The following is a 26684-nucleotide window of genomic DNA, read 5'->3' as shown; positions in this document are numbered from 1 at the left end:
CCATCACCATTTTACTGATTCCAACCCAAGCTAGTTCAGCCCCAATTAACAAATTCTGTGAAAAAAGCAAGAAAAATTTCTATGGTAATGGACAACCTTGAAATTTAGAAGTAAAATTAAAACTAATTCACCCTGATTTTATACTATGTCTTAGCATTGAAAAGAGTGACGTTGATGTGTGAAGAGATAAAATATAATGAGTGGCTTAACAGCTGGATAACAGTCACATCATATTGAACAAACTAACACAAGCAGAGAAAAGGTAGTTGGTACTAACAGGGTAGCACTAACACGGTAATTGTATTGGGAAGCATGAATTGAAAAAATAACAGTTCGAAGAGACAAATGCGAACACAGACACAGCAATGACAGAAATTAAAGAGAGCTTCAATAAGAAGCAAATTGTAAGATCGAGAACAAAACTATCAATTGTCACTTTTTTACTTAATTCCACAAGACCTCACAAATCAGCCTCAAAATGATCAACGGATACACCAAGACTGAAAAACAACATCGAGAAAAAAATTGGGTAAAGAAATTGGTATTGAAGGTTATTAATGTTCACTCTTTCAGCGATTGATTGGAGTTGAAAGATTCGACACGTATAAAAAAGGCACTTTTGTATCTTGAATAGTTTGACTCTTTAAAGAAGAACTATTTGTTAACATTGAAGAAAGAAGAACACCTGACAACTGTTCATAAAGTAAGAGGAAACATTCATTGCAGATCAGAAAAATAAAGAGTAAGGTTGAAACTAAAAGCCAATAAATATATGAACTTACTTGATCTATTGAATTTGGACTTCTTCTCAGACATACAGACGACCAATTTGAAGGATATCAAAAAAGATCTTTAAACCAAATTGGACAACTCATGACCTGTGCGCGTCAATCTCCACGATTATATAAAAACGGTTTTTAGACACTTTAATTAATGAGTATTTTCTCGGCAAAATAACTCCGGAAGTTTGAAAATAAAACGATAATTTATAATTTTTAACAAGCTTTATCATCGGTAACATCGGCCACAAAAAACTGCATAACTCAAAGCAAGCTGCAAAAATGGCCAGTATTTGTCCTTGAGACAAATTGCTCTTTTTAAAGGTCAGCCTTAATCAAGGCTGAACCAAATTAGAGCGAAAAGACGGTTAAAATAGGTTTTGGGGGGATCGAACCTGGTTACGGAGCATCCCATCAAGTTCGGTGCATATTTGAGTTCTAGAAAGGAAATGGCCTAGTCGGGATTCGAACCGGCGCCGAACCCGCCGGGACGCAACATGTAGACGCTTGGCTACTGTCCCTATATGCATTTATATGTGCAGTCTTAGGATACGTGCGAGTGGATAATGTCCACGTGGAGTGTCAGGCTCTATGACCCAAACCAAATCGCCGCCTTTCAACTTAACATCTGACTGGTTATGCCACTTTGCCCTCCTTTTGAGGGAAGGAACGTATTCCCGCATCCACCGTGTCCATTGCGTTAGCGTATGATTGCGCTCTGACGAACCACTTCTTATGGTCGAAGTTTTCTTCGAAACTTAGCGACGGAAAACTTGCTGCGTGTTGACCAAGGATAAAATGATTCGGGGTCAACGCCTCTAGATCTAGCGGATCGGAACTAACGGCTGTTATTGGTCTAGCGTTGAGAAATTGCTCAACAAGGCACAGCGTGGTTCTTAGAACCTCCTCAGTTACTCTTCTGTTGCCTAAGATGTCATACAAAACGCGCTTGACACTCCGAACTAATCGCTCCCAGGAACCACCATGGTGCGGTGCGCTGGGTGGATTGAATTTCCACTTGATCCCTTTCTGAACAAAAACAGCGGGTGCGAGCTTGTTTTAACTCTCAACGCAAGCTAAGAGCTCTTTCTAAGCGCCAACAAAGTTCGTGCCGTTGTCGGACATGATGGTAGTCGGAGTACCTCGACGTGCAATAAACATCTCCACGCCCATCACACAAGAGCTTGTGTCGAGCGAGGGGACCACTTCAATGTGCACCGCTCTAGTAGTGAGACAGGTGAACAAAAAACCCCACCTCTTTTCCGTACTTCTCCGGATTGGAACTAGGAACGGTCCAAAGTAGTCAACACCTGTGTTAGTGAAAGGAGGTTGCTTGTAACCCAGCCTTTCAATAGGCAGATCAGCCATCATATGAGTTACGGTTTGCGCTTTGCGTTTTCGGCACACGACGCAAGTATTTTCAATGTTTCGCAGCAACCATCGCAAATTTAACACGACGTACTTCAAATTAACCACCGCACGCATGTAATCCAAGCCTTGATGGAAATTCCTAATGAGCAAATGCTGAACCAATAACCGAACAACTGCGTGACGTGCATCAAGTATAATCGGATGCTTGCTATCGAAATCGGAATTAACCAAGCGGCTGATGCACCCAGTCGAGCGAAGGATGCCAGCTGGTCCAATGAACGGCGAATACTTGGCGATCCGACTATTCCTTGTGATAAGTTTTCCGGATCTTAGTAGTTTTAGCTCACTAGGGAATGTCTCACCCTGGGACAGGTAAATGAGCTTCTGTTCAGCCATATCCATTTCAGACGGGTCTGTAATTTCTAATATACTCGACCGGAAATAATTATGGGATGGCAGCCATCTTAACAAAAATGCTACTGCGCGTTTGTATTTTACAATTGAATTGAATCTCTCCCATTTTCCAAAGGGAAGATTTTTTTCTGTCAAAACATCGACGACGAAATTTGACGAATTTTCTAGACAAATGTCGATATCACATGATGGTCCTTTGAGTCTCATTTTATCGATAACCCTTGTATCGGGCTTGAACGGCCAATCATTTGTTCTCAATATACTAGGGCCATTAACCCAGCTGCTTTCCTTGAGGGCTTCCGAAGAAATCCCTCGTGTACCGGTATCAGCTGGGTTATCACCGCTAAGTATGTGATGCCACTGATCAGTGCTGGTAGACTCCAGAATCTCCCCAGTGCGATTACCAACAAAAACGGGTAGTCTACTACAAGAGTGAAGCCACTGAAGAACAGTGGTACTATCTGTCTACATGAAAATATCCGTAACTTTGAAAGTAAGACCTTTCAAAATTTCTTCCTTTAAGCGGGTTGCAAGAAGAGCCGCTTGAAGCTCTAACTTTGGAATAGAAATCGTTTTCATAGGCGCGACGCGGGCTTTGCCAAACACAAAGGCTAGTTCGGTTTGATGGGAGCTAACAAGTCGCGCACGAAGGAAAGCGACGGCACAGAAAACATCCTGCGAACTATCACCGAACATGTGAAGTTCTATTTGGTCAAAAGGTTCAGTGAAATAGCTGCGAGGTATTGTCAGAGAACCTAACAAACGAAGACCTGAGTGCCACTCAAGGAATTGCTTTTTGATTTCCTCTGGCAGATCGTCGTCCCATTTTTGACCGCTGATTCGCCAGATATCTTTTAATAGAAGGCGAGCCTTCACGGTATACGGAGCCACTAACCCAATTGGATCAAAAACAGAGGGAACAAAATTCAACACGGTACGCTGAGTGATTGCTTTGTCTAGTGGACGATCAACCCCTCTACTAACGACTAAGGTATCTGTTACGTGATCCCACTTAAGACCGAGAACATGCGACGACTGGTCTGGACTCGCACAAATATTTTTAACAGACAAATTGGACTCACGGTTGTCCGAATCAAGAGCGATTGTTACGTCGGGCACGTTGCTGGCTGACAAATTTTGTTAGACGAAACCCCCCTAGTTTAAGCAACGAGATTAAATCCCTACCTAGTTTCAAGGCGTCATCGCTGTTTTGAAACGAATCCAGATAATCATCCATATAGAATTTCTGGACAACAGCCGAAGAAGCTTCGGGGTACTCGGCTTGATTATCCGATGCAGTCTTCTGCAAAGCAAAATTCGCACAAGTCGGCGAGTCACGAGCACCAAAAATATGACGTGTATATTAGTGAACTGCCACACTTGATGTAGGGTCCTCTCGTCACAAAAAACGAAGAGAAGGTTGATCTTCTTCACGGACTCCAACCTGTAAAAACATCCCTTCAATTTCAGCTGAAACGGCGTATTTATGCTGACGGAATCTTAAAAGTACAAAAATGAGGTTTTGAAGGAGATCCGGGCCAACCAACAGAGATTTGTTCAAGGAAGCGCCATGACACTTCGATACCCCATTGAGGACTCGGCGCACCTTACCGGGTTTATTCGGGTTCAACACCGGGTGATGCGGGAGGTACCACTCACGATCGGCTCGTGATTTGGGATCGTGTGCCTTAACGGTTATGACATATCCTTTTTGTATATCTTCTCTTATTGTTTCAGCGTATTTTTCACGGAGCGACGGATCCTTATCTAGCCTCTTTTCCAAAGACTTTTATTGAGCTAAGGAGGAAAAATAGTTATTCGGTAAAGTACTTTCCTTATCGTTCCAAAGCATTGGTACAATGTACCTCTCACCATCGAGAAAGGTGTCATTTTTCAAAACGAACAAAGCGCGTTTGTCGGCGGCGGAACGGGCATCTACCTGCTTGAAGGCTCCATATGACTCCAACTCATACCAAGTTTTAATTTGGTCCACAAGAGACATGTCTTCGACAACACACTTAAAGCAAGACGAGTTCGACTTAAAGGACGGCGGTAACGGACCACTTAAAACCCAACCTATCGGAAGGCGTACGGCGCACGGTGAAATAGAGTCCTCCCCCAGAAGGTACTGGACGGGTCTTATGGCATGGTAGAAATCCTGTCCCATAATTATTTCGACGTCCTCATACTTATAATGTATAGGTTTGATCGGAGCCAACTGCGGGTATTTTTCCTGTAATTCAGGAATACTTATGCTATCCGATCCAATGCGAATATGATCCTTAACATAAGCTCGAAAAGAAAACAAAAATTCACTATTATTCATTTCGGCGGAAACTTGAAAACTTACTTGATGAGTTTTCATCAAGCTCGTGGAATTGAATCCATTTATGGTGAGGTTAACGGGAATGCCAACCAAATGGAGGCGTTTTACGAGATCGGCGGATACCCATGAGTGCGTGGAAGCACTATCGCAAAGAGCTAGGGCATTAGTAATCGTCGCATCCGAAGAGACGGCGAGTGATGCAACTGGCAGGAGGCCTTTAGTTGACTCCTGGCTATGAATATCGCCGACGGCAGCGTTAGTCGATACATGTTTAGTGTTCGCGTTATCTGACGCCGGGGAACTTTTAGTATCTTTAGAAGGAAACATTTTCTCAGCTCCATGTAAGAGTACGTTGTGTGTGCTTTCACAATTTGGCTTGGGGCACTTTCTGGCCTTGCTACAATTACGAAAACTGTGATTGCTCTGTAAACACGCAAAGCAAAGTTTTTGTTCGGCTACATGTTTCGCTCGCTGCGTAGCGTTTTTCTCTTTGAATACGGCGCAATTCCAAAGAGCGTGTTGACCTTTACATACAGAACATGGAGGGTACTTTGGTTTTTCCTTAGTCTTATTACTTACATTTGCGTTACTAGCAAACACTTTCGTACCTACTTTTTGCTTAACTGGTTCTTCAGACTTACCCTTAGAATTGATCGTTTTTAGCCTCTCATGACCCTCCGCTTTTTCTTTAAGCCATTCGTTGAAATCTAGCAGAGTTGGTCTATGCCATTGGCGTCTTACGGTTTGCATCGACCATGCCTCCTTAAGGTTCGGGGGAAGCTTAATCACAGCCTGATTCAGTAAGTTAACACTTTTCAGGTCGTCGTTAAAAGACAGAGACTTAAATACGGCAACAAGTCCAGAAATTGCAGAGGAAAATCCAATTACATTTTCCGAGTTATGCATTTTCAGCGGCGGAAAATTACTCAATTTATATAGATGAGCTCCTACTACGGCATGCGGCTGCCCGAATTTTCTTTGAAGAGTTGCTAATGCGTCTTTATATAGTACTCAGCTATAGCTCTACTCAGCAATTGCGGATTTTGCTTTACCCACTACGAGCGTTTTCAGATAGGTGAGCTTTTCATCGTCACTGAGTATGGCTGAATCGACCATCGATTTGAATTGCCCAAACCACTCATGCCAATTAAGTGGGTTGCCATCGAACTGGGTCAGCTTCCACTCAGGGAGATGATCTTTTCGGCTGTGCATGAGTATATTAACCAACTCTCGTGTCGAAAGTGGACGCTCGACGTCTGCACCAGGTGAATTACCGGGAGTTGGCTCTGTGTAACTCCAAGAGTTACCGTGACAATCAGGAACGAACGGTTGATTAGCATGTGAAGAAATTTCAGGCTGTGCAAAGAACACAGTACCTCCACTTGTATAAGGAACAAAATTATTCGTAGGAACAATCGGAGTTACTGCGGAAAAAACAGTTCTCGAAGGAACGTAGTGTTGTTGAGCTCACATTAAAGGGGCAGCAACAGCTGGTCTCCACAAATTACTATAAGGATTATAGTGGTCACTTGAAAAGCTATAACTACTAACGGGAACACCCATATGTTGTTGTGATGGGATTACAGGTGCTTGGTAGCCAGCTACTACTGATCCTGTAGTTTGATGACTTAAAGAAACCTGATTAATTGCTGTTGATGCAGGAACAAGCGGTGCTACACCAGAAGGAACTTCTGCAGATGTTGGTAGAGCAAAATAGTTTTCAGAAGTTACCGGGACTACTGAACCTGTGTTTGGATTGCCTAGCACCGGATGAGTGGACAAAAAAGTTTGCTTAGGCAAATTATTGGAAACAGGTTGCATGACCTGCTGTAACCCTACTGGATTGTTAACGGAAACCTGCGATCGAACCAAATTCGACAAATTATGTTGTTGTCCGTGAATGTGGTTACTGTAATACAATCCCGGATCACTAGAAGCTGCCTGGCCTTTATTCACTCCTGTAAAACTTGATGAGACCAAGTAATTTGTTGATGCAGGATAAGTTGCCTCAGGAGCTGTTGAACGAACGTGCTGCTCTTGATTGGGAACTACAACAGCATCAGGCTGATTGTGGTCGACAGATTCGACCCAGTGACGCGTACGATCCTTTTCGTCTATTGTTCGTTGTGGAGAGATTCGAGTTAAACCACTTTCTTCAGCATTTTCGCTGATTTCCGACAACTCATCTTCTAACTAAAGCCCTTTCAACTCAATTTCTGCCAGTTTTTTCCTGTGTTCTTCAGCCAATTCTTCCAACTCTAAACTGCTTTGTTGTTCTAAAACATATTGTTTCATCTTGTTTTGCTGCTCTTTCAGTCTTAATGATACCTTTGCCTGCCTCTCAAGTTCCTATTGTTGTTTCTTTAAAATCATTAAGTCGCGCTTTTTCTCAGAAAGTGTTTTCGACGGAGCGGCGGTATAACGACTAGATTTCTGAGAACGCGATTGATGATGTCGGCTGCTTCGGTGTGACACCTTAGAGCGGGTATCTGTTTTATGCGACTGGGGTTTTTCACTTTTTTCAGAATGATGAGAAACTTTTGAGCTGCTATCTATGTTGTCCGGCTCTGTTACTGCCTCAAAACTTATTTTATATGTGATAGCTTCCTGTAAAACTTTATCGTTGCTTTGAGTCAACTTACGAAGCCACATATCCTGTGCCGGTATCAATTCGTCGGGATTGGCACTTTTTGCAGCCATATCAATCAACTCAGTATTTATCTCGACCACTTGTTCTATAAAGTTCCTACATTTTTCAATATAGGTATCAATTTTTGAGCAACGACTCTGACTCTCTTGGTATTCTAAAATTATCTCATGGCATTTATAAAGTTCGTTTTCGAGATTGCTACGTTTCTCAAACAACTTCTTAATTTTCTACTGAAATTTAACTTCCATGCTTAATAATTTCGGAAATAAATGACTCTCAGAAATACTTTTTTTTCACTCAAGTAAATCCACAGAATACTCTAATACATCAATAACTTACAAGGGGGAGTAACTTGAAGTTTTAACGCTTTAAGTCTGTTGTGAATCGCTCTACGATTTTTAGGCGACAATCGATTCCGCTTCTTCTTTAGCTTTCAGTGTATTTAGGTCAGCACTGTATCGTCTAAGTAACAACAGAGTCTTCAACTCAAGGGAAGGAGGCTGGTGCAACTCTTTATACTTTTCGATAAGTATTTGATCTTTGGCCTTTCGCTTTGAGATAAAATCCTCAACTATGTTAAGAACGAGAATACCTGTCTTTTTCAACTCCTTTTCTATATTGTTCGTACCGTTGCGGCGACAGTATACAATAGCGGTAATATTCTCCTTGTATCTCAAAGGAAGGCTCTTAAGTTGATCAGTACTCAAACTACGGTTGTTGTTACTGCGGTGCTTACTAATGGAGTTATTTATGGCGTCGTGCCAAATAACTAGATCTTTCCGATTGGACAAAAAGTGGTGCAGATAGTATTGGATAGTTTTCTGCGAATCCCTGGCGTTAAAGTTAAAGCTTAAACCGGGCTTTGTGAAACAAGTCTCTTTAACGCGCTTTTGAGACGGTGCGGATAGTATACGGAGCGCGTGATCCAAGGAACTAGCTCCTAGAATGAATACCATACACTCAAGAGACCTATGCGACGGCTACGTTACGCTAAAATACCAATGGGGTGGGGAAATTAAGTAGGTCGGTTGAATTCCAACAACGCACACGGAGTAAACCTGAGGATGAAAGAATTCAACTTAACTCACTTAATATCACCGTACCTGACCATTTAACATTAGTGTCGCGCAACGAAGTCAATAATCGGACGGGCTGAAATGGCTTATATTTACTTGAAGCCAACTGGCTTATAGTTTCACCAATGTGGGTGGGGGATCAGGTAAATTGGTTAAGTTCCAACAACACACGCGGAAAAAACCTGAGGATGAAAAAACTCAACTTAATTTGCCTGATATTTCGCTACCAGACCACTTACCATAAGGTTGGTGTCATGTTACAGCACAGTTTCGCAGAATTATGGGGACGTTTTGAGGAATTTTTGGCAATTTTTTACTTTTTTCCCAAAATTTTTCGGAAAACTTTGGTCAGCAGGTTCGAGTCGTAAACCAATCCAAAAAACTAGTCTAGTACCCCTTGTCTATGATCCGATTTTTTGGATTTTCAATCCGTTCACAATTACCCAAAAACTTGTGGTATCGGGAAAATTGACACTTTAGCTTGCTCTGAGTTGGGATACACATTAAGACACCGTATGTAATTTTATTGCACAAAAAAGTTTATAAAAAGTTTTTGACGGTTTTTGGAGATTGAATGGTCACCGGTTTCGGTTGTGAGATTTTCGGTCCGCCGCGGAAGAGTTGTCCTGCAATCACCTCTGTATATAGGCCTTCAACTCCAAGACACCAGCTTTGAAAAGAATGGAAGACAGCTTAGCACCAATCCTAGCATCAAATAAGGCACCTCACTTCTGTTCACTTCAGTTCAGATGAGACGGAGAAAGAAGACAGATAACTGGAAGTAAAATACAGGATTATATTTTGAAAACCAGAGACAATAAATTGGAAGCGACCAGGCAAAACATTGATTAGGGAAAACAGGCTTATAATGACAGAACAGATTTCTTATGTCAAAACTCAGCTGTCAATTATTCTGCAGCTAGTCATTACTAGTCGTAACTTATTAAGCAAGCTGTGATTTCCGTAATTCACATCATTAGCTCGGGAATTGTGACGAGCTTATCGTTTCTGCCATCACAGCAATCAATGCTTCAGAATAAATCCTATCGAAACGAAGATTGACATTGTAAGAATCTATTTAATAAGTTTATCACAAAAATTAGGCTAAATTCGGGTCCCTTATGCAGAATCGTGAATAACTTCGTTGTCCCTTGTGGGGCGCCAAAGTGTGCGCGTCAATCTCCACGATTATATAAAAAACGGTTTTTAAACACTTTAATTAATGAGTATTTTCTCGGCAAAATAACTCCGGAAGTTTGAAAATATAACGATAATTTATAATTTTCAACAAGCTTTATCATCGGTAGCATCGGCCACAAAAAACTGCATAACTCAAAGCAAGCTGCAAAAATGGCCAGTATTTGTCCTTGAGACAAATTGCTCTTTTTAAAGGTCAGCCTTAATCAAGGCTGAACCAAATTAGAGCGAAAAGACGGTTAAAATAGGTTTTGGGGGGGATCGAACCTGGTTACGGAGCATCCCATCAAGTTCGGTGCATATTTGAGTTCTAGAAAGGAAATGGCCTAGTCGGGATTCGAACCGGCGCCGAACCCGCATTTATATTTTGGTTCAGTTTTATATGCATTTATACTCTCGCACATTTGCGTTTATATTTGCGCTGCAACATGACCTCTCCAAATTTATAAAGAGCGGTGACTGGAGACAAATCTCAAAAGCTGAATCACACTTCAAGGATGTGAAGCTGAAACTTTGACATTACGGGAAAGCCTTATCTTTCAGGATGTTGTACGCTTCATACCTCCGCTAATCAGAAAGTAAAATTTGGACGATGCTCACAAACATCATAGACGTTTGGCAACAGAAATTGCTTTACAAGCTTTTTTCTGGTGCCAAGCCCTATCATAACACGTAAAAAGACTTCTCACTAGGTGCCAGAACAACAGACCATCACTTGGAACAACAGTATCTAAGTCGCCGCAAGCAGGCTTAGGGCAACGAATCTATTTGGACTAGGTACAAATCAAAGTTGACGGAAAAATCTTGCTCATTGCCGACGCAGGAAATGGCTGGATCAAAGCTTTCACGACTAATAAAAGAACTATTTTGTCGATAAAGACGCGCCTCTAAACACACATCACCAGATTGGAGCAGCGAAATCTCTTGCTTTTGATAGCGGACTCGAGTTTTCTGGTAATGATTTCAAAGCCTGATGCAAATCTTGGTGAAGAAGAAATTGGAAAACACAATCTACTACCTATGAGCAAAAGGATCGCTCGAAATAGCAGTCCAGACAACAGGAGGGGGTCTACGATTTTCTCGAAAGGAGAAGGGACGGATTTTCAAACAGTTTTTGGAAACTTTCACGACTTTTTTTAGGTCGACCAAATTCATGTTTTGAGTTTGCAAAAAAAATAGGCCACAAAGACGTTTTTGGTCATTTTTTGAAAATATTGATCTAAAAGTTTAAAATATGTGTTTTGGCGTTCGCGCTCTTTTCAAATTGTTATATATTGGCTCCAAAGGGGTCCAAAGAAAAAGTTTAAGGTCCTCATCCACAAATGGATATCTCAAAATAGTACAAATCAGATTTTCTTCAATCATAGACTCTGACCGTGCGAACACTATATTTTTGAAGTCAAACAAAAATACCGAGGCAAAACCTACTTTTTTCATCATTCAAACGGTAATCAAGAAAACCACATATGAAACGAATTTTGCTAGAGACGTTGAGATTCCAGTGCAACATGACAGCGAAAGTTTTCACCATTAAAAATCTTCACTAAATGGACGCAGAAGAACTCAAACAATCATCGAACTCTGCGGCGATTCTCTGGCGACCGTTCTTTCTAGAGAAGGCGAGAGTGATGACTTGAGATGACATAAAAGTTGATCCAAATTCAAGTTCCTAAAAACGCTCAGTGCGAAAAAAAAACATCCGACTTACCTGATCTTTTGAGTTTGAGCTAACCATGATCGGATTTTATGAGTTTTCTTATGTCTCTAACATCAGCTCGAATTTAATCACCTGGCTAATTTCGTAAACCTAAAAATTTCTCATGAATTAATTGTTCCTGTGATTGGATGGTTGATTATGAAGAAAATGATCGAAACCAATTGGTTTGGAACCCAAATTTTGATGTCAGATTTAATTAATATTGTGCACACAAATAATTTCAAGTAGTGATATATTTGTAAATTTTCTGCAAAAAAAATCACCCAGTATGTATCCTTATAGGGCCAACTTTTTGCTAATAATATTCCCGTTGATTGCGTCTACAAATAGCTTTTAACTGAAAAACTTTTAGATTTTATTGACTTATCAGACCTTACCTCAAATCGATAGGTCTTTTTGGAAAAGTCTCTGACTGTTAAGACATTTACTGAAAGTATAAGTTATCCATCATGAATCAGTTACATCTCGGCTCTAACAAAAGTTATTAAAAAGATAACAACCCAAAAATACCGTCCAAATTTTACAGTAAACAAAACTTTTATGGTAAACAGGGAAAACGTTGAATTGCCATTAACCTTGACTCTATGCTAGTCAAACTGGGAAAAACTAATGCCCCCGGAAGACAACGTCTCTTCCCACTTTTAGCGGTTGGAAGAATTGGCATCAGTTGGGTTCTACAGTAACTGCTCCAAACTTGAAGGAAAAGAAAAAAAGTATATAATTTTTTAAATCAATGTTATCAAAATAAACGACTTCAGATAGTCCAAAAGCAATTCCGAAAATTTGGAGACTTTTGCTGATATAATCAGTTCATAAAAATTTATTTCCACTCTCGTTTATTTTTTGCAGGGCTTATATTAGATTTTTTGAAGAATGCTTTTACAAATGCTTCTGCAGGTGTAGCTGAAAAGTTGATTAAACAACTCCCTGATTAAAGGTCTTTTCTGAAAATGCCGTTACCTCAAACCAGGATCACTTTATGAAATGGACGGGGTGGTTTTGATCGCCCTCTCCTCAAGATATCGATTTACCCTCTGAAGATCCAAAAACCTTCCTACCACCTTTTTGATACTATTTTACAGTTTTCCTGCTTGAAGTACTAGGCCAAAAACTAATCAAAAGAGTTGCTATTCTTTGAGTTTACGTTTGGAATCCGTATTCAAAATTTTATACCTGGGAAAATTTGGTGGCCGGTAATCTGCTACCAAATTAACACTATGTTTTCTTCGTGTTGGGGAATCCGGAAGACAAAAAAGGAAGATTTTTGCCCTACCAGTTCTATAGTTGCCTCAAAAATAGTTTGGAATCAATTGTGTTCAAGGGTAGAAAAGGAAGTGCGCACCAGAAAAATGCAAAGGATGATTTTTTTTAGAAAAAAAATTGCTTCCGACGTTGAGTTTTTTGTAAAACTAAGTTTTATTTGGCACCTTATCTTAAAAAAAAAACAATCGCATTCTTTTTCGTGAAAGCAAAACGAGCAATAACAAGGTATTTATAATAAATGGGTCAGCCCGGAAAATCAGTTTGAATGGCCTAAGAAATGGTCGGCAAAAATATGAAAAAAAAACTTTAAAAAATAAAAATTTGTGACAAAATTAGCTGAATTTACGATGCTTATTTGCAGGTTTTGCTCTACAGGAATGTGCAAGGGGAGCTCTCCTTGGTCGATCAGTAACCCTCCTGCCCGGTATCTCAATCCGTGAAGAGTATGTAACAACGAGAATAGGGGATGACTCCTTCTATGAAGATGTTGCCAGAATGGCATTCCACACATGCGGAGTTTTTTCATCCATTCATCACAGGGGCGTTAAAAAACAAGCTGGCATTAAAAACGCTGTATTACAAAAAGTTGCCTATTTAAAAATATTACAACAACTTACAAAAAGTCCTTCAGAAAGGAGTTTTTGAAAAATACTTTCTTAAAAGAAAGGCTGCATTAGGAAGAATTGACTTTTTATTTCCATTTGAAAAGGGAATTAAATTCAATTATATTTTTGAACACAAAAAAATTATCAAGAACACAAAAATATTAATTAGAAAAATTAACACTCATTTGGCTTTCTCTATTCACTGTTTGTACCATAAAAAAAATATATGTAAGCATTGGCACAGATATTGGCAAAAAATTGACACCATGCCCGACGCTATACAAGACCCAAGAATCCCTACAAGAAGAAATTCAACTGCGCAAAAATACATGATCTTCTACTTGTAAAGTTTTCATTAACCTTAACTTTGAACGCATAAGAATTAAAGAAAAAGGTCACTTATTTTTCTTAACGATTCAATCAAGAAATCCTACTACTAAAATGCGTTTGCCGTATTTTCTAATTCCCTTGACCTTGTAGCGCCTATTTTGATCTCCGGTCTGACCAGTGCAATCCTTATGCGTTGGACGTGAACTTAATGGGACAAACAAAAGAGAGCTGTCATACTAATAGAGAGTAAAAACTATTGAATCAAGAAACCGTACATGCATAATTTATCTGTGTCTCTCGTTTGAAATCAGTGGTTTTGGGAAATTCAGTGTTTCAAATTGAATCTTGAAAAAAATTTGAAATTGTAACAGGTAACAGAAACATATCAAAGCCTAAATGATCAGGCTCAAGATAAAGGTAATAAAAAAAATTCAGTTCTTTGCGCAATCAAAACTTTTGGTTTTTCAGTCAATTTTTTTTTAAAGGTTAGGAGGAAAGCCAGTACTCCAAAAACTTATTTGGAAAACATATTGAAAAAACTCTCAGAAAGCAGTAGAAATCAGCTGAAAAGCTCTTCAAAATATACAACTCGAATTAACAAAACCCGAAATTAACAAAACTTTTTGCTTACTTTTGAGTACTCAGAAGTTGTCCCTAATATACCGCTCAAACATCCCTGAAAATTCTTGATGTGTCTAGCGATCATGCATTGCTAGTTTGAGATTACAGTTTCACTAAAGGTTTATCAAAAAAGTACTGACATGTGGTTGGGGGGTGATTGGCTTACGAGTTTTCGTCACTGATTTTCTATTAGGTTTCAGTCCGGAACACCATTACGAGGCCAAACTGTGCACTGGATAGTCGCACAATTGGTGTCTCTGTTGTTTATTACAATGAAATAAACCAGTTATAGCGTGATCATAAAAGAACTAGAGCCATAATTTTTATCCAGTAAAAGCGGAATAAGCTGTCATACTGCTACTGCAATAGCAGTAATTGCATGATGTAATAATAACCCTCAGTGGTATTAATTATTATTATTTTTATGTGTCCAAGGTCACGCGTTCAGAGACATTGGTACACAGCTAAGAGCTCAGAGTTTGAATCTGCTGTATCACTCTCAGTGACTATAAAAATAGACAGAGAAAGCAATTAATTCAAGCTACAAAGAATACATTCTTGAATTATCACTAGTTTTCCAACAAGATACCGTAAAGGATATCACATGGCGCAGCCAGCAGGATTCTCAGCTCAGGACAATCGTATTGATATGGGAATAATCGTATTTTGGGCGTCAGCAAATTTAGACCCACCGTGCCAATTTAAAATCTGGTTCGAGCATTTTCTAATGGCGGTAACTGTAAAAGAAAAAGTAAGCCCGGAAGTTTTGTTGGAGGATCCAAAAGATATCTTAGAGGAGCCACCTCTACGACCAGAAACACCACGAGAGGGAGAAAATGAACCTGCGACGATAGCCAGAAATCTTAGAGATAGGCCCGCAAGAGATTGAGTTATGCTGAAAAATGAGGAGAGAAGAACACGGGGCCCAAGGGTTGGCCACAATGTTTATTATAATTAGGTACAGAAGAGGCTTGTATCCAGATTATTTCTCTCTCTAGGGACTGAAGGAAAGAAAAAATGTTTGCAGAAAAATCTAAGCACTGAAATTTTCAAAATGTCGTTCAAGGAAATTACAGAGCTAGCATCGGTCTCGTTTCAAAAGGTAAAGTGCGTGACTTATGAAAGATTTAAATTGTTCACACGAAAGCCAGAATCCGGGAAATCGCTGGAGGCATTCTACGGAGCGTTAACTGCGCAAGCAGCCAGATCAGAACTTGGGACACTGGAAATTGAGATAGTTCATGACCTGTTCATTTTGAAAATGAAAATTATAACGTTGCAGGATACACTGACTTTCGAAACGCTAGATCCAGAGGAAGTTTTGAAGAGAGCTATAAAATTCGAACATAGCAAATTGACTACAATGGCATTTCAGCAGACAAATGCAGCAGCAGCAGTAGGAATGGGCAACAACTACAACTCTGGGGTGAGAATAAAACAAACACCAGTGATGGCTGTCAGGAACTCAACAGGAAACACAAAAATCAACAATATAAGAGGGAAGCAAATAAACGACAAAATAACAACTGAAACTCTGATGGAAAAACACAACGATGTAATAGATGCGGAAAAGAATTTGACCAGGGACATCTGAAAAGCTGTTCGGCACTGGGCAAAACTTGTAAGAATTGCGGAAAACCCAACCACTTTGCAGAAATGTGTAGACCTCAGCAAGTGAGCGAAGTCACGGAAGAATCCGAAAGATCGGAAGAAGAATGTAACCTTATAAGAAAAAGTTTCGGCTCATGTAGTGATTTTGAAGTAATGTCAATACAAACACACCGACCGGAGAACAAAAGAATCTCGAAATAAGTGGGCGATAGAATTAACAAAAGCAATAAAAATGAAAATGGGGAAAAGATAAGTGTTCAAAAAATTGACTTGCTCCGAGACCCAATGTCGAACAGTACTATTAAGACCTCTATTTCTGGCTGTCAGGCCCTGAAATTTTTGGCAAAACAAATTTCATGGGGAAATAACAAAAACAAATTTATTGTTTCTGCGTGTTTTTTTTTTCAAAAATTTGACTAAGGTCTAAAAATTTTGGTCAAAAAAGTGTCTTCATAGGGATGTGAGAGAGCTCAAAACATCAATTTTGTCGGACCTAAAACAATTCGCCGCCTCCCCTCGAAAAGATCCGCCCCGTCATAGCCACAACGATCACCTGTCTGGTTACCAACTTCCCCAAGTGCATAACAGGGATTCCTTTACTGTGTACCAAATTTTTAATACAATTTGTATCGGTAATATTGTTTATTAGAATTCACTTTGTAGTCAACCAGTCAACTTCGGGGGTTTGAGTCACAAAATCACGATAAAACCTGAATCTGTTATAAACTTTCAAGGAATCACTTTGCGTGAACTGACCGCGAGTGGAATCTTGGGCGGTTGCCAATTTAGCACTAATTAGCGTTGCACAAGTTAAAATAGCTCGAAAAACAGTTTGATCCATTTTAGTCAAACAAAGTGGTTTAATTTATTGAAAGTGAGTTTTAAACTGCGACCTTGTTGTGAAACGCACTATTATTTTCTCAGTTATTAAATAATTTGTAAATTACTATGGTTATTTAGCTTTGACCTCGACATGCTCATTCTAACCGGCGGATTATGATATAAAAATACTCAAATATAAACACATTATATTTGTACATAAGTAGAATTAGCTGTAACAAAGAAACCTTTTATCATGGCGCATTCAAACAGTAACGAATCAAACATGAGAGGTATACCTTCATTCTGGCAAAATCACACGGTGGCTCCACCAATTCCTTGGGAGGAGTGGAGCGACTTATTCCAACTAGCAAAAATTGCAAAGGAAAACACTGATATAGACAGTATGCTAAGCACTCAGAGATCTATTCTTTATCTAGCCCTCGGAAACGAAGAAAAGAAAATATTCGGCCAAAAATTCACTAGAGTTAAAATCCTCCAAACTTCTTCCAAAGAGTTCTGGGAAAATCTGTCGATGGCAATCGTGAGGAAAACAAATGTAACATTCGAAAGACACAAGTTACTGAATAGAAAACAGAGAGATAGAGAATCGTTGGAACAATTTTGGGGAGCCCTCGCCGAAATGGCAAAGAGATGTAACATATCCGCACGAGAAGACAAATGGATTCGCGCAATTTTTATCAATAACATGAAGAACTCGGAAACTCAACGCAAACTCCTCACTTCAACCTTACCACCTCTGGAGGCATTGAACGTGGCCCTGATTGACGAAAAAAGAATAACACGCCATATGAAAGTGACGAGTGATTTTAAATCCAACGGATATTCTTCTAACAAACCTTTTAATCATTTTAATATAGAAAGAGAACCCAATTTAAACATCGAAAGGAGCAACACTTGCATGAAATTCGGCGGAAAATGTTCTGAAGGACATCTGGCAGTGTGCCCCGCGAAGGTCACAACTTGTACATCGTGAAAATAGTGCGGAAATTTCACCAGACATTGTAAAAAATGTAAATATTGTAGATAACCAAATTTTACATAATAAAGATTTTAATTATCCCTCGGAACAACCGGATGTAAATAACGACCCTATAAATAAAGAATGTTGTGGAGTAAAAAACGCATGGTCAGAATCCGGACAGAGCGATAATGATGATTATTCTGTATTAAATGTGACAATTATCTTTGACAACCAAGGAAAAGAATTGAAGAAACTACTAAACATCGGCTTAGAAAAAGAAAACCAAGTAAATCTAAATATTCAAGTTGATTCAGCTAGTCCTGTGAGCTTTCTCAAACGAATGCATTGAAATGAAGAGACCCCTATTTGAAGATACATCCGGTGGATCAGGCGACGAAAGAACTCTATTGTGGTTTCACGGATAACGCGATCAAAATTATTGGAAGATTAATTTATTTTACCAATTCTTTGGAATGGATGGTCTCACAAGGAATGAACACTTTTCCTAACAGAAGGACATGAAAGAAATATCCTTGGAAACGACAATTTGACAAAAGTGGGACTCGAAGTATCCCAGAAGCATTTCCCTCACTACCTCAACAAGAAAACTTGTAAATCCATCAATTTATTTTCATAACCGGACAAAGAGAAAGAAATCGATATGATATCCAAGACCTTTCAACAACTATTCACTCGGATTGGAAAAACCAAAAACCAAACAAAAATAACACATTTGCACGAACCATTAAAACCTATACACTTAAAGGGCAGACGCGTTGCGCTTCATTTACTTGATCCAGTAAAAACAGAATTAAACCGACTCAAATCCGAAGGAAATATGAAAAAACTAGAAAATTGTGACAAGGACGGATTTATTAATCCAATAGTTAACACCTGCAAAAAGGACAAATCCGTAAAAACAGCTCTAGATTCAAAATTCATTAACGAACAAATTTACAAAAACATATACCAAATGCCCAGTATTCACGAATTAGTCGATCATGTAACCTCTCAAGTTTCAAACGATTCCGCCGGAAAAGTGTGGTTTACCATTTTAGATTTAAGAAACGCATATAGTCAACTTTCCACAGACAATTTTACTAGCAGTCAACGCAACTTTGGCGATATAACTAGCACGTATCAATTTTCAACTGGTTTTTACGGACTCAGCGATATGCCGAATGAGTTTCAAAGAGTCATGGACTCGACAATTGGAAACATTCCTTTTAATAATTTTTACCTTGACGATATTTTAGTCGCTTTCAAAGGAAGTTTTACCGATCACAAGAACATCGTCTATAAAATTTTTTTGTCGACTTTAGATAACTAAAACTTCGCAGTCAAATGGCAAATGTTAATTCTTTCAAAAAGAAATAGAATGATTTGGTTTTAAAATATCAAAATCAAGAATCGGCCCAATAATCGACAAAACCAAGTCGATCAAAGACATCCCAATTCCGAAAAACTTAAAATAATTAAGAAAATTCTTCGGGTCAACAAATCAATATATTAATTTTGTACCAAATCTAGCATCCCTCGGAAGCCCTTTAAGACCCTGAAATTTTTGTCAGGCCCTGAAATTTTTGGCAAAACAAATTTCATGGGGAAATAACAAAAACAAATTTATTGTTTCTGCGTGTTCTTTTTTTCAAAAATTTGACTGTGGTCTAAAAATTTTGGTCAAAAAAGTGTCTTCATAGGGATGTGAGAGAGCTCAAAACATCAATAATTAAGAAAGTTCTTCGGGTCAACAAATCAATATATTAACTTTGTACCGAATCTAGCATCCCTCGGAAGCCCTTTAAGACCTCTATTGAACAAGAAATCAATTTTCTCTTGGAGTGAAGATCATAGTAAAGCGTTCGAAAAAAAAAACTAGAAATGGTTAACCTCACAGAAAACAATCACTTCAACGTTAAACGCGTTACGAGAGTATAAATCGACGCCTCACATAATGGACTTGGCGCGTCCCTCAAACAACTCCATGGGAATGACTGGAAAACAGTATCTCTCGCTTCAAGATTTTAAAATCCAAATGAATCTAAATTTTCTACATACGAATTGGAATCGCTAGGAGTTGTATGGGCGGTAGAAAAAAATAAGAATTATCTATACGGCTGTGAATCGAAAGTATTACCGACCATAGAGCCCTCGTTTCAGCAATATCACCAACCCACGGAAACAAAACCTATCACAGTCGCTTAACAAGATGGGTTGATCGTCTTTTACCGCTTATTTTCACAATAAAACCACTAGCAGGGAAAGACATAGGTTTTACCGATATAATTTCAAGCCCCCTTTCGGCAAAAGCAATTTCCTTATCTCACTTCGACGAGTATTTGGTAGTCGCAACTACCAAAAAGATATATACAAAGCTTTAAACCCTTCGGATAAAGAGAAATTGTAATGCAATACCATTGGCACAACTTCAGAAAATTCCTATTGCACAAAATTACGTAATTATGAGATAATCACAGCCCTCGAATTTATTAATTCATCTATTCCAATTTGCAAACAAAAACACTATAGAACTAAACTTTGTAATTCTAAATGTATTCCTTCGGATTTTTCAAACATTGACACAACAAAAATTACTTTATCAACCTCAGCTTTTATTTATTTTTTAATTCTTAATTGTAGCCTAATTATTAATTCTCAGGATCTTAAACTTGTAAATAGTGTAAATATGTCGAATAACCAAATTGTAATTAATCCTTCTATTTCCGGTTCACATGTTACAATTTATTTCCCAATTTCTTCCGAACACAAAAAATTAGTGTTTAAATACCGAGAGATTTTGAAATTTCCGGAACGACCCTCGGACTTAAACTTGCTATTCAATGCCAAGTTGGTTGCTCATTTAACGGAGGAAGACCCAATGCTAGGTCCGATCGTTTCAGCCCTTCAAAACAAAGTAGAAAAGATAAATGCAAACTCACATTACCTCGAACACTTCAAAAAAGACTTACACGAATCCGACGGATTACTCTACATGGACAGAAACTTAGTTATCCCATTTACCCTTCGAAATGCAGTTATGAAGACCTTACATGAATCCCACCGTGGACAATTCGGTATGAAATACCTAGCACAAGAACATCGTCTATAAAAATTTTTTATCGGTTTTAGATAACTAAAACTTCGCAGTCAAATGGCCAAAATGTAAAATTCTTTCAAAAAAAAATAGAATGGCTCGGTTTTAAAATATCAAAATTAAGAATCGGCCCTTAATCGACAAAACCAAAGCGATCAAAGACATCCCAATTCCGAAAACTTAAAAGAATTAAGATAATTTTTCGGGTCAATATATTAATTTTGTACCGAATCTAGCATCCCTTGGAAGCCCTCTAAGACCTCTATTGAACAAGAAATCAATTTTCTCTTGGAGTGAAGATCATAGTAAATCGTTCAAAAAATAAAACTAGAAATAGTTAACCTCACAGAAAACACTCACTTCGACGTTAAACGCGTTACGAGAGTATAAAACAACGCCTCAAATAATGGAATTGGCGCGTCCCTCAAACAACTCCATGGGAATGACTGGAAAACAATATCTCTCGCTTCAAGATTTTAAAATCCAAATGAATCTAAATTTTCTACATACGAATTGCAATCGCTAGGAGTTGTATGGGCGGTAGAAAAAAGAATTATCTATACGGCTGTGAATCGAAAGTATTACCGACCATAGAGCCCTCCTTTCAGCAATATTACCAACCCACGGAAACAAAACCTATCACAGTCGCTTAACAAGATGGGTTTATCATCTTTTACCGTTTAATTTCACAATAAATTACCTAGCAGGAAAAAACATAGCTTTTACCGATCTAATTTCAAGACCCCTTTCGGCAAAAGCAATTCCCTCGTCTCACTACGACGAATAATTGGCAGTCGCAACTAACAAAAAGATATATACAAAGCTTTAAATCCTTCGGATAAAGAGAAATTGTTATGCAATACCATTGGCACAACTTCAGAAAATTCCAATTACACAAAATAACGTATTTATGTGATAATCACAGCCCTCGAACTTATTACCTCATCTATTCCAATTTGCAAACAAAAACACTACAGAACTAAACTTTTTAATTCTAAATGTTTTCCTTTGGATTTTTCAAACATTGACACAACAAAAATTAATTTATCAAACTCAGCTTTTATTTATTTTTTAATTCTTAATCGTAGCCTAATCATTAATTCTCAGGATCTTAAAATTGTAAATAGTGTAAATATGTCGAATAACCAAATTGTAATTAATCCTTCTATTTCCGGTTCACAGGTCACAATTGATTTCCCAATTTCTTCCGAACACAAAAAATTAGTGTTTAAATACCGAGAGATTTTGAAATTGCCGGAACGACCCTCGGACTTAAACTCGCTATTCAATGCCAAGTTGGTTGCTCTTTGAGCTAGGTTCGATCGTTTCAGCCCTTCAAGACAAAGCAGAAAAGATTAATTCAATATCACATCACCTCAAACACTTCAAAAAAGACTTACACGAATCCGACGGATTACTCTACATGGACAGAAAACTAGTTATCCCATTTACCCTTTGAAATGCAATAATGAAGACCTTACATGAATCCCACCGTGGACAATTCGGTATGAAATACCTAGAACAATACATATGGTGGCCGCACATAAATCGTCAGATCTATTTCCACGGGATAAATTGTTCACAATGCACAAAAACCGTTAATAACATAAAAAGTATTATACCTATTTTCCAATCCAGTGAACTATTACCTTTATGCGAACCTAACGAAGAATTAAATCTTGATTTTGCCGGCCCGTTAGACAACACCTGGGGAAAGAATAAATATCTTCTATTTTGCATCGACCGATTTTCAAAATTTCCATCGGCTAAAATAACATCATCAACCTCATCGAACACAGTCAACGAATTTCTTCAAGATTAAATTTGTCTCCATGGAATTCTAAACTCTATTCGCGTCGACCACGAGTCCTGTTTTACTAGTCAGGATTTTAAATTTTTGTGCAATTTTTATAATCTCAAATTAATATTTTGTACAATCGCCGACCATCGCTCAACCGGTCTTGTAGAAAAACTTGTCCATACTGTAAAAATTAAACTACTAACAATGTCACTCGGACAACAAAAACCTTCTCTACAACATATCTCAAAAATCATTTGGAACCTAGATTCTTCCTTTCAATCAAGAACAAAATGCTCACCTTTCGAAATCCACTTTAATAGAAAACCGAATACAATCTGGAAACTATTGGCATCCAGTAAATTATCCGGTGGAATTTTACACAAAGGGAAGTCAATTTTATGCAATGAACGAGCTCTCGACTGGAACGCAGACGACCGTATTGAAGATGGCTACAAAGACAGCTTAAATTCAAAGAAGAACCAATCTCCAGTGGAGAAAGGGTACGAATCGGACTACCCAACTGACTCGAAACCTTCTTCTTCGCGCTTAACCCTACAAAGTCCTTTTAAAGAAAAAATACTTCGAAAGACAAAAAAAAGCATAAACGGAAATCCTTTCTATAAACTTCTTTTTCAGAAAATTATTAATGTACCAAAATCTACAGTAGAATTATCCGACGGAAAAATCATTAGAAAGTCTGACATTGCTATTCCGAAATCTAACTCATCTACTATCCGTTCCTTTAGACGAATTACCTCTTTTCCATCATTTCCTCTCTTTGATTTTCAAGTAGGTGCAAGAAAGACATCAAAACCGAAACCTTCGCAGACGAAAAAATAGGCCCAAAGACTAGACAACAGACAGAATCGGCCACGTCAGACAACAATACTAGGACAAGAGTATCAAATCAATCTACTAAACCGACTAAGAGCAGACCAACTCGAAACAAGGCCACGACTTCAAACACGGGATTTTTAGCAGGTGATGAATCTAGGTTCATTCCGTCGGATAAATCCGACAATAGCGATTGCAATGGATCACTGGCAGTTTTCCCTGCAGGGATATGATTAGAAAACGCCTTATTTCGGATAATCATACTTCTCATGAACATACTATTCCACCTTTAGATTGTAAAACATCCCAAGCTAACATAAAATCTGAGATTTTAGATAACCAGCCACAAACTTCAGACCCGTTGTATTGCCCAATTAGCATAATCCCCGCAGGACAGAGTACTACTAACTCTCAACAAGCCAACCACCTCACCCCAGACTCGATGACAAAAGGTTCGGATACTCCAACGGAGACAAGCAAAAAAGTTGAGGGGACAAGTTGGTCGACTTTTCGATTTTTGAAATCGTCGATTCCTCAGACGACAACGCTACCACTCAGGAAATACAGTCAGGGGAGACCACTATCACTGGTAACGATTTTAAATTAAGACGCTCGAGCCGAAACGTTGGACTTCCCCAATTCTATGGTAAAAGATTGTACAAAGATATAATAGACGAATCTGACAGTCAACCTGGCTTGGCACAAAAACCGATCTCCCTCGACGACAACGACCGATCTGGTTTCACTACAGTCACCATCACCAAAAATTCTTCGGACATCTCAACCCCAATATTCAGCATCCAATCGGCAGAAAATACAGCTTCCTGACCAATCTCATCTTTATACGATCCACTATCTCTGTCCTCTACAGATCAATTACTAAGAGAAGCCGTGAACAGCTTCGATGATTTCATAGTTTTTGATAGTGAAATCTTTATTGCGGAGCTGGAAAAATTGATGGAGGGCAACAAATCACACTACTGAAACTCAAACATTTTCGTATATTATCTCCAGCAATATCTACATTGCTTTTAAATTCTCTTAGTCTTCTAGTGATTTTAGATTTTAAGTCTTTAACTGCCTCGTATACTAAACAGTCACTCCTTTGAGTATTAATTTTACTGTGGTACTGGGCGGTGCTTACTTTATCTTCGCTAGCTTCCTTCAGGGGGCAAAAAGGGTCAGTTACCTTTATTTACTAACTAATGTCAGCAGTTTAATTTTTTTCCCATTAAGGGGAATGTTGTAAAACGCACTATTTTATTTTCAGTTATCAATTCATTTGTAAATAGCCATAACTGGTTATTTAGCTTTGATCTAGACATGCTCATTCTCACCGGCGGAGAGAATGCTTTACTCACTTTTTAAAATTATAACTTTGAGCTTAATTCACTTTTAAACACATTTTATTTGCACATAAGTAGAATTAGCTGTAAAATTATCAGACCTAAAATTCAACTTGATTCCGAAACGAAAGTTTCTGATTCAGATTAGGACTTGATGAATTTTTTCTAAGTTCTGAGTTATTCTGATGTATTTTCTCTTGACACAGTCTTTCAACTGGGACAACATTAAATCACAAAACTCACGGCCTAAAAAACGTTCTGCTTCATCTGAAACCTTGTATTTTACTGGATATTAAAGCAATTGAGAACCGAAAGTTTTAATCAAAGATACAAACATCGACTAACTTTTAGGATAAATTCGTTAAAAAAACTTTGTCCTTATCGACCAGATTCGTATAAATTTTATGCTCGAGTTCGTATATAGTTTAAAAGCTCATCACGAAATGAAATATCAATTGTCTTTAATTTTTCAATATTAAAAAATTAGGTTTAAAAAGCTTTACTCAAATGCATTTGTCTTTAAAGTTTGACCAAATCTGGATAAATCTCGACCGAAGAAAAAATTTGAATCAATTTTGTGATAGGATATACTTAGAAGGGTTGATAAAACTTTTTGATGTGGGCAATTTCATACTCTACTCTTTGACCAAGAACAAAATCACACAGAAGTAACCGGAAAAGAAATTGAGGCAACAAAATACGGTTTATTTCAGTTGAATTATCCAAAAAGGAACAGTGTTCTTGCTTCTTTGCAAAATAGTTGCTCCAATTTTTGGGTAACTAAATTTTTTGGTTCAAAATTGCTTCTCAATAGCGGGTTTTAAGACAACAAAGTTAAATTTTAAAGCAGCGTCAATTTGGAAATCATTTGAACTTAATTTGATTCCACGCAAACTCCTCTGTCCCATGAACTAATTGCTTTTCTTTGTATGTTTTATACTACAAAGTTGTATTACACATAGTGCTCATCGCATGGTATTATTCAAACAATCCTAATCTATAGAGGGGGCAAAGTTTTCAAAAGTCTCAAGATCCATAAAAAAGTTTTTTTTTCATTCCATGACCCTGCAACTATTTGAACTGCAGCCTGGGAAGTGAATTTTGATGTGTTGAGTGGTAGATGAGACAAAAACTCGTAGATTCATCAACATTCAAAAAGGACTATTCAAGTTCCAGGCAATTTTCATCCGCTTCTTCGTTTGCTATCCCTACTGATTTGTGATCCTTATTCAAGTTCTTTAGAAATACTTTACCGTCATCTCATCTTGACAGCTAAAGATTTGTGCTTTTCTAGTCTTCACCGAAAAGAAATTTTTTGTTGTCGCATACTTTTGCAAAAAAAAAAATTCTGTATCAAATTTGGCCAGTTTAATTCTCCTTTACTCACAGGTGGCTCCAAGTGTTTGATTGCAGCTCCGATTTTTTCGAATTTCCCCATATTACCTTTCGAGAAATGGTGTTGTATTCGATATTGAAGTTTGAGGAAAATGGGTTGATTTGCTATGTGAAGGATTTTTAGTATGACAAAATAATTCATGATTTTTGCCTTCGCTCTTAGGTCACTCTCTTACGAAAAAATGTTGGTGCTTCTTTTAGTGCTTTAAAAAATTTCTCGTTGTGGCTTTATCGCATCCAATTTGAACACCTAGTACTTTACATATGTGTTGTATTTTGAAGCCTATAAAACTTTTTTTCGACTGATTTTAATCGATTGGCTGACATTCAGTTCAAATTGTCTGCCTTGAAAAAACAATTCACTTTTTTTAAACAAACTAATCAGGTCATCTCTGTACAAACACTGATGATTTGCCCGCCTAACAAATAAGTGTTTTCCTTTTTCGCTTT

General features: G+C 38.2%; 2 protein-coding genes across 2 annotated transcripts in view; one reads left to right on the top strand and one right to left on the bottom strand.

Annotated features, from left to right (window-relative positions):
* Positions 1-26684, top strand: part of LOC134855741 (probable serine incorporator) — a 460860-nt gene that overhangs the window by 359580 nt on the left and 74596 nt on the right. The window lies entirely within an intron of this gene.
* On the bottom strand, positions 1416-2147 carry LOC134853677 (uncharacterized). The gene is made up of 2 exons (XM_063869707.1): positions 1881-2147; positions 1416-1808 (listed from the first exon to the last, which is right to left on the bottom strand). Exons 1-2 carry the CDS (start codon positions 2145-2147, stop codon positions 1416-1418), a joined length of 660 nt encoding a protein of 219 aa, XP_063725777.1.

This window comes from Symsagittifera roscoffensis, chromosome 1 (genome assembly GCF_963678635.1).
Source record: "Symsagittifera roscoffensis chromosome 1, txSymRosc1.1, whole genome shotgun sequence".
In the NCBI taxonomy this organism is placed as follows: Eukaryota; Metazoa; Xenacoelomorpha; order Acoela; family Convolutidae; genus Symsagittifera; species Symsagittifera roscoffensis.
Note: the sequence above shows the minus strand (reverse complement) of the source record. Positions and strands in the feature narration are given on the sequence as shown.

Bases quoted from the DNA above. Each gene is read 5' to 3' on its own strand.
- LOC134853677 (XM_063869707.1), bottom strand. From the start codon at position 2,147: ATGGCTGATCTGCCTATTGAAAGGCTGGGTTACAAGCAACCTCCTTTC. The intron at 1,809-1,880 runs GTTGGCGCTTAG...GTTTTTGTTCAG, and splicing joins CCGACAACGGCACGAACTTT to AAAGGGATCAAGTGGAAATT.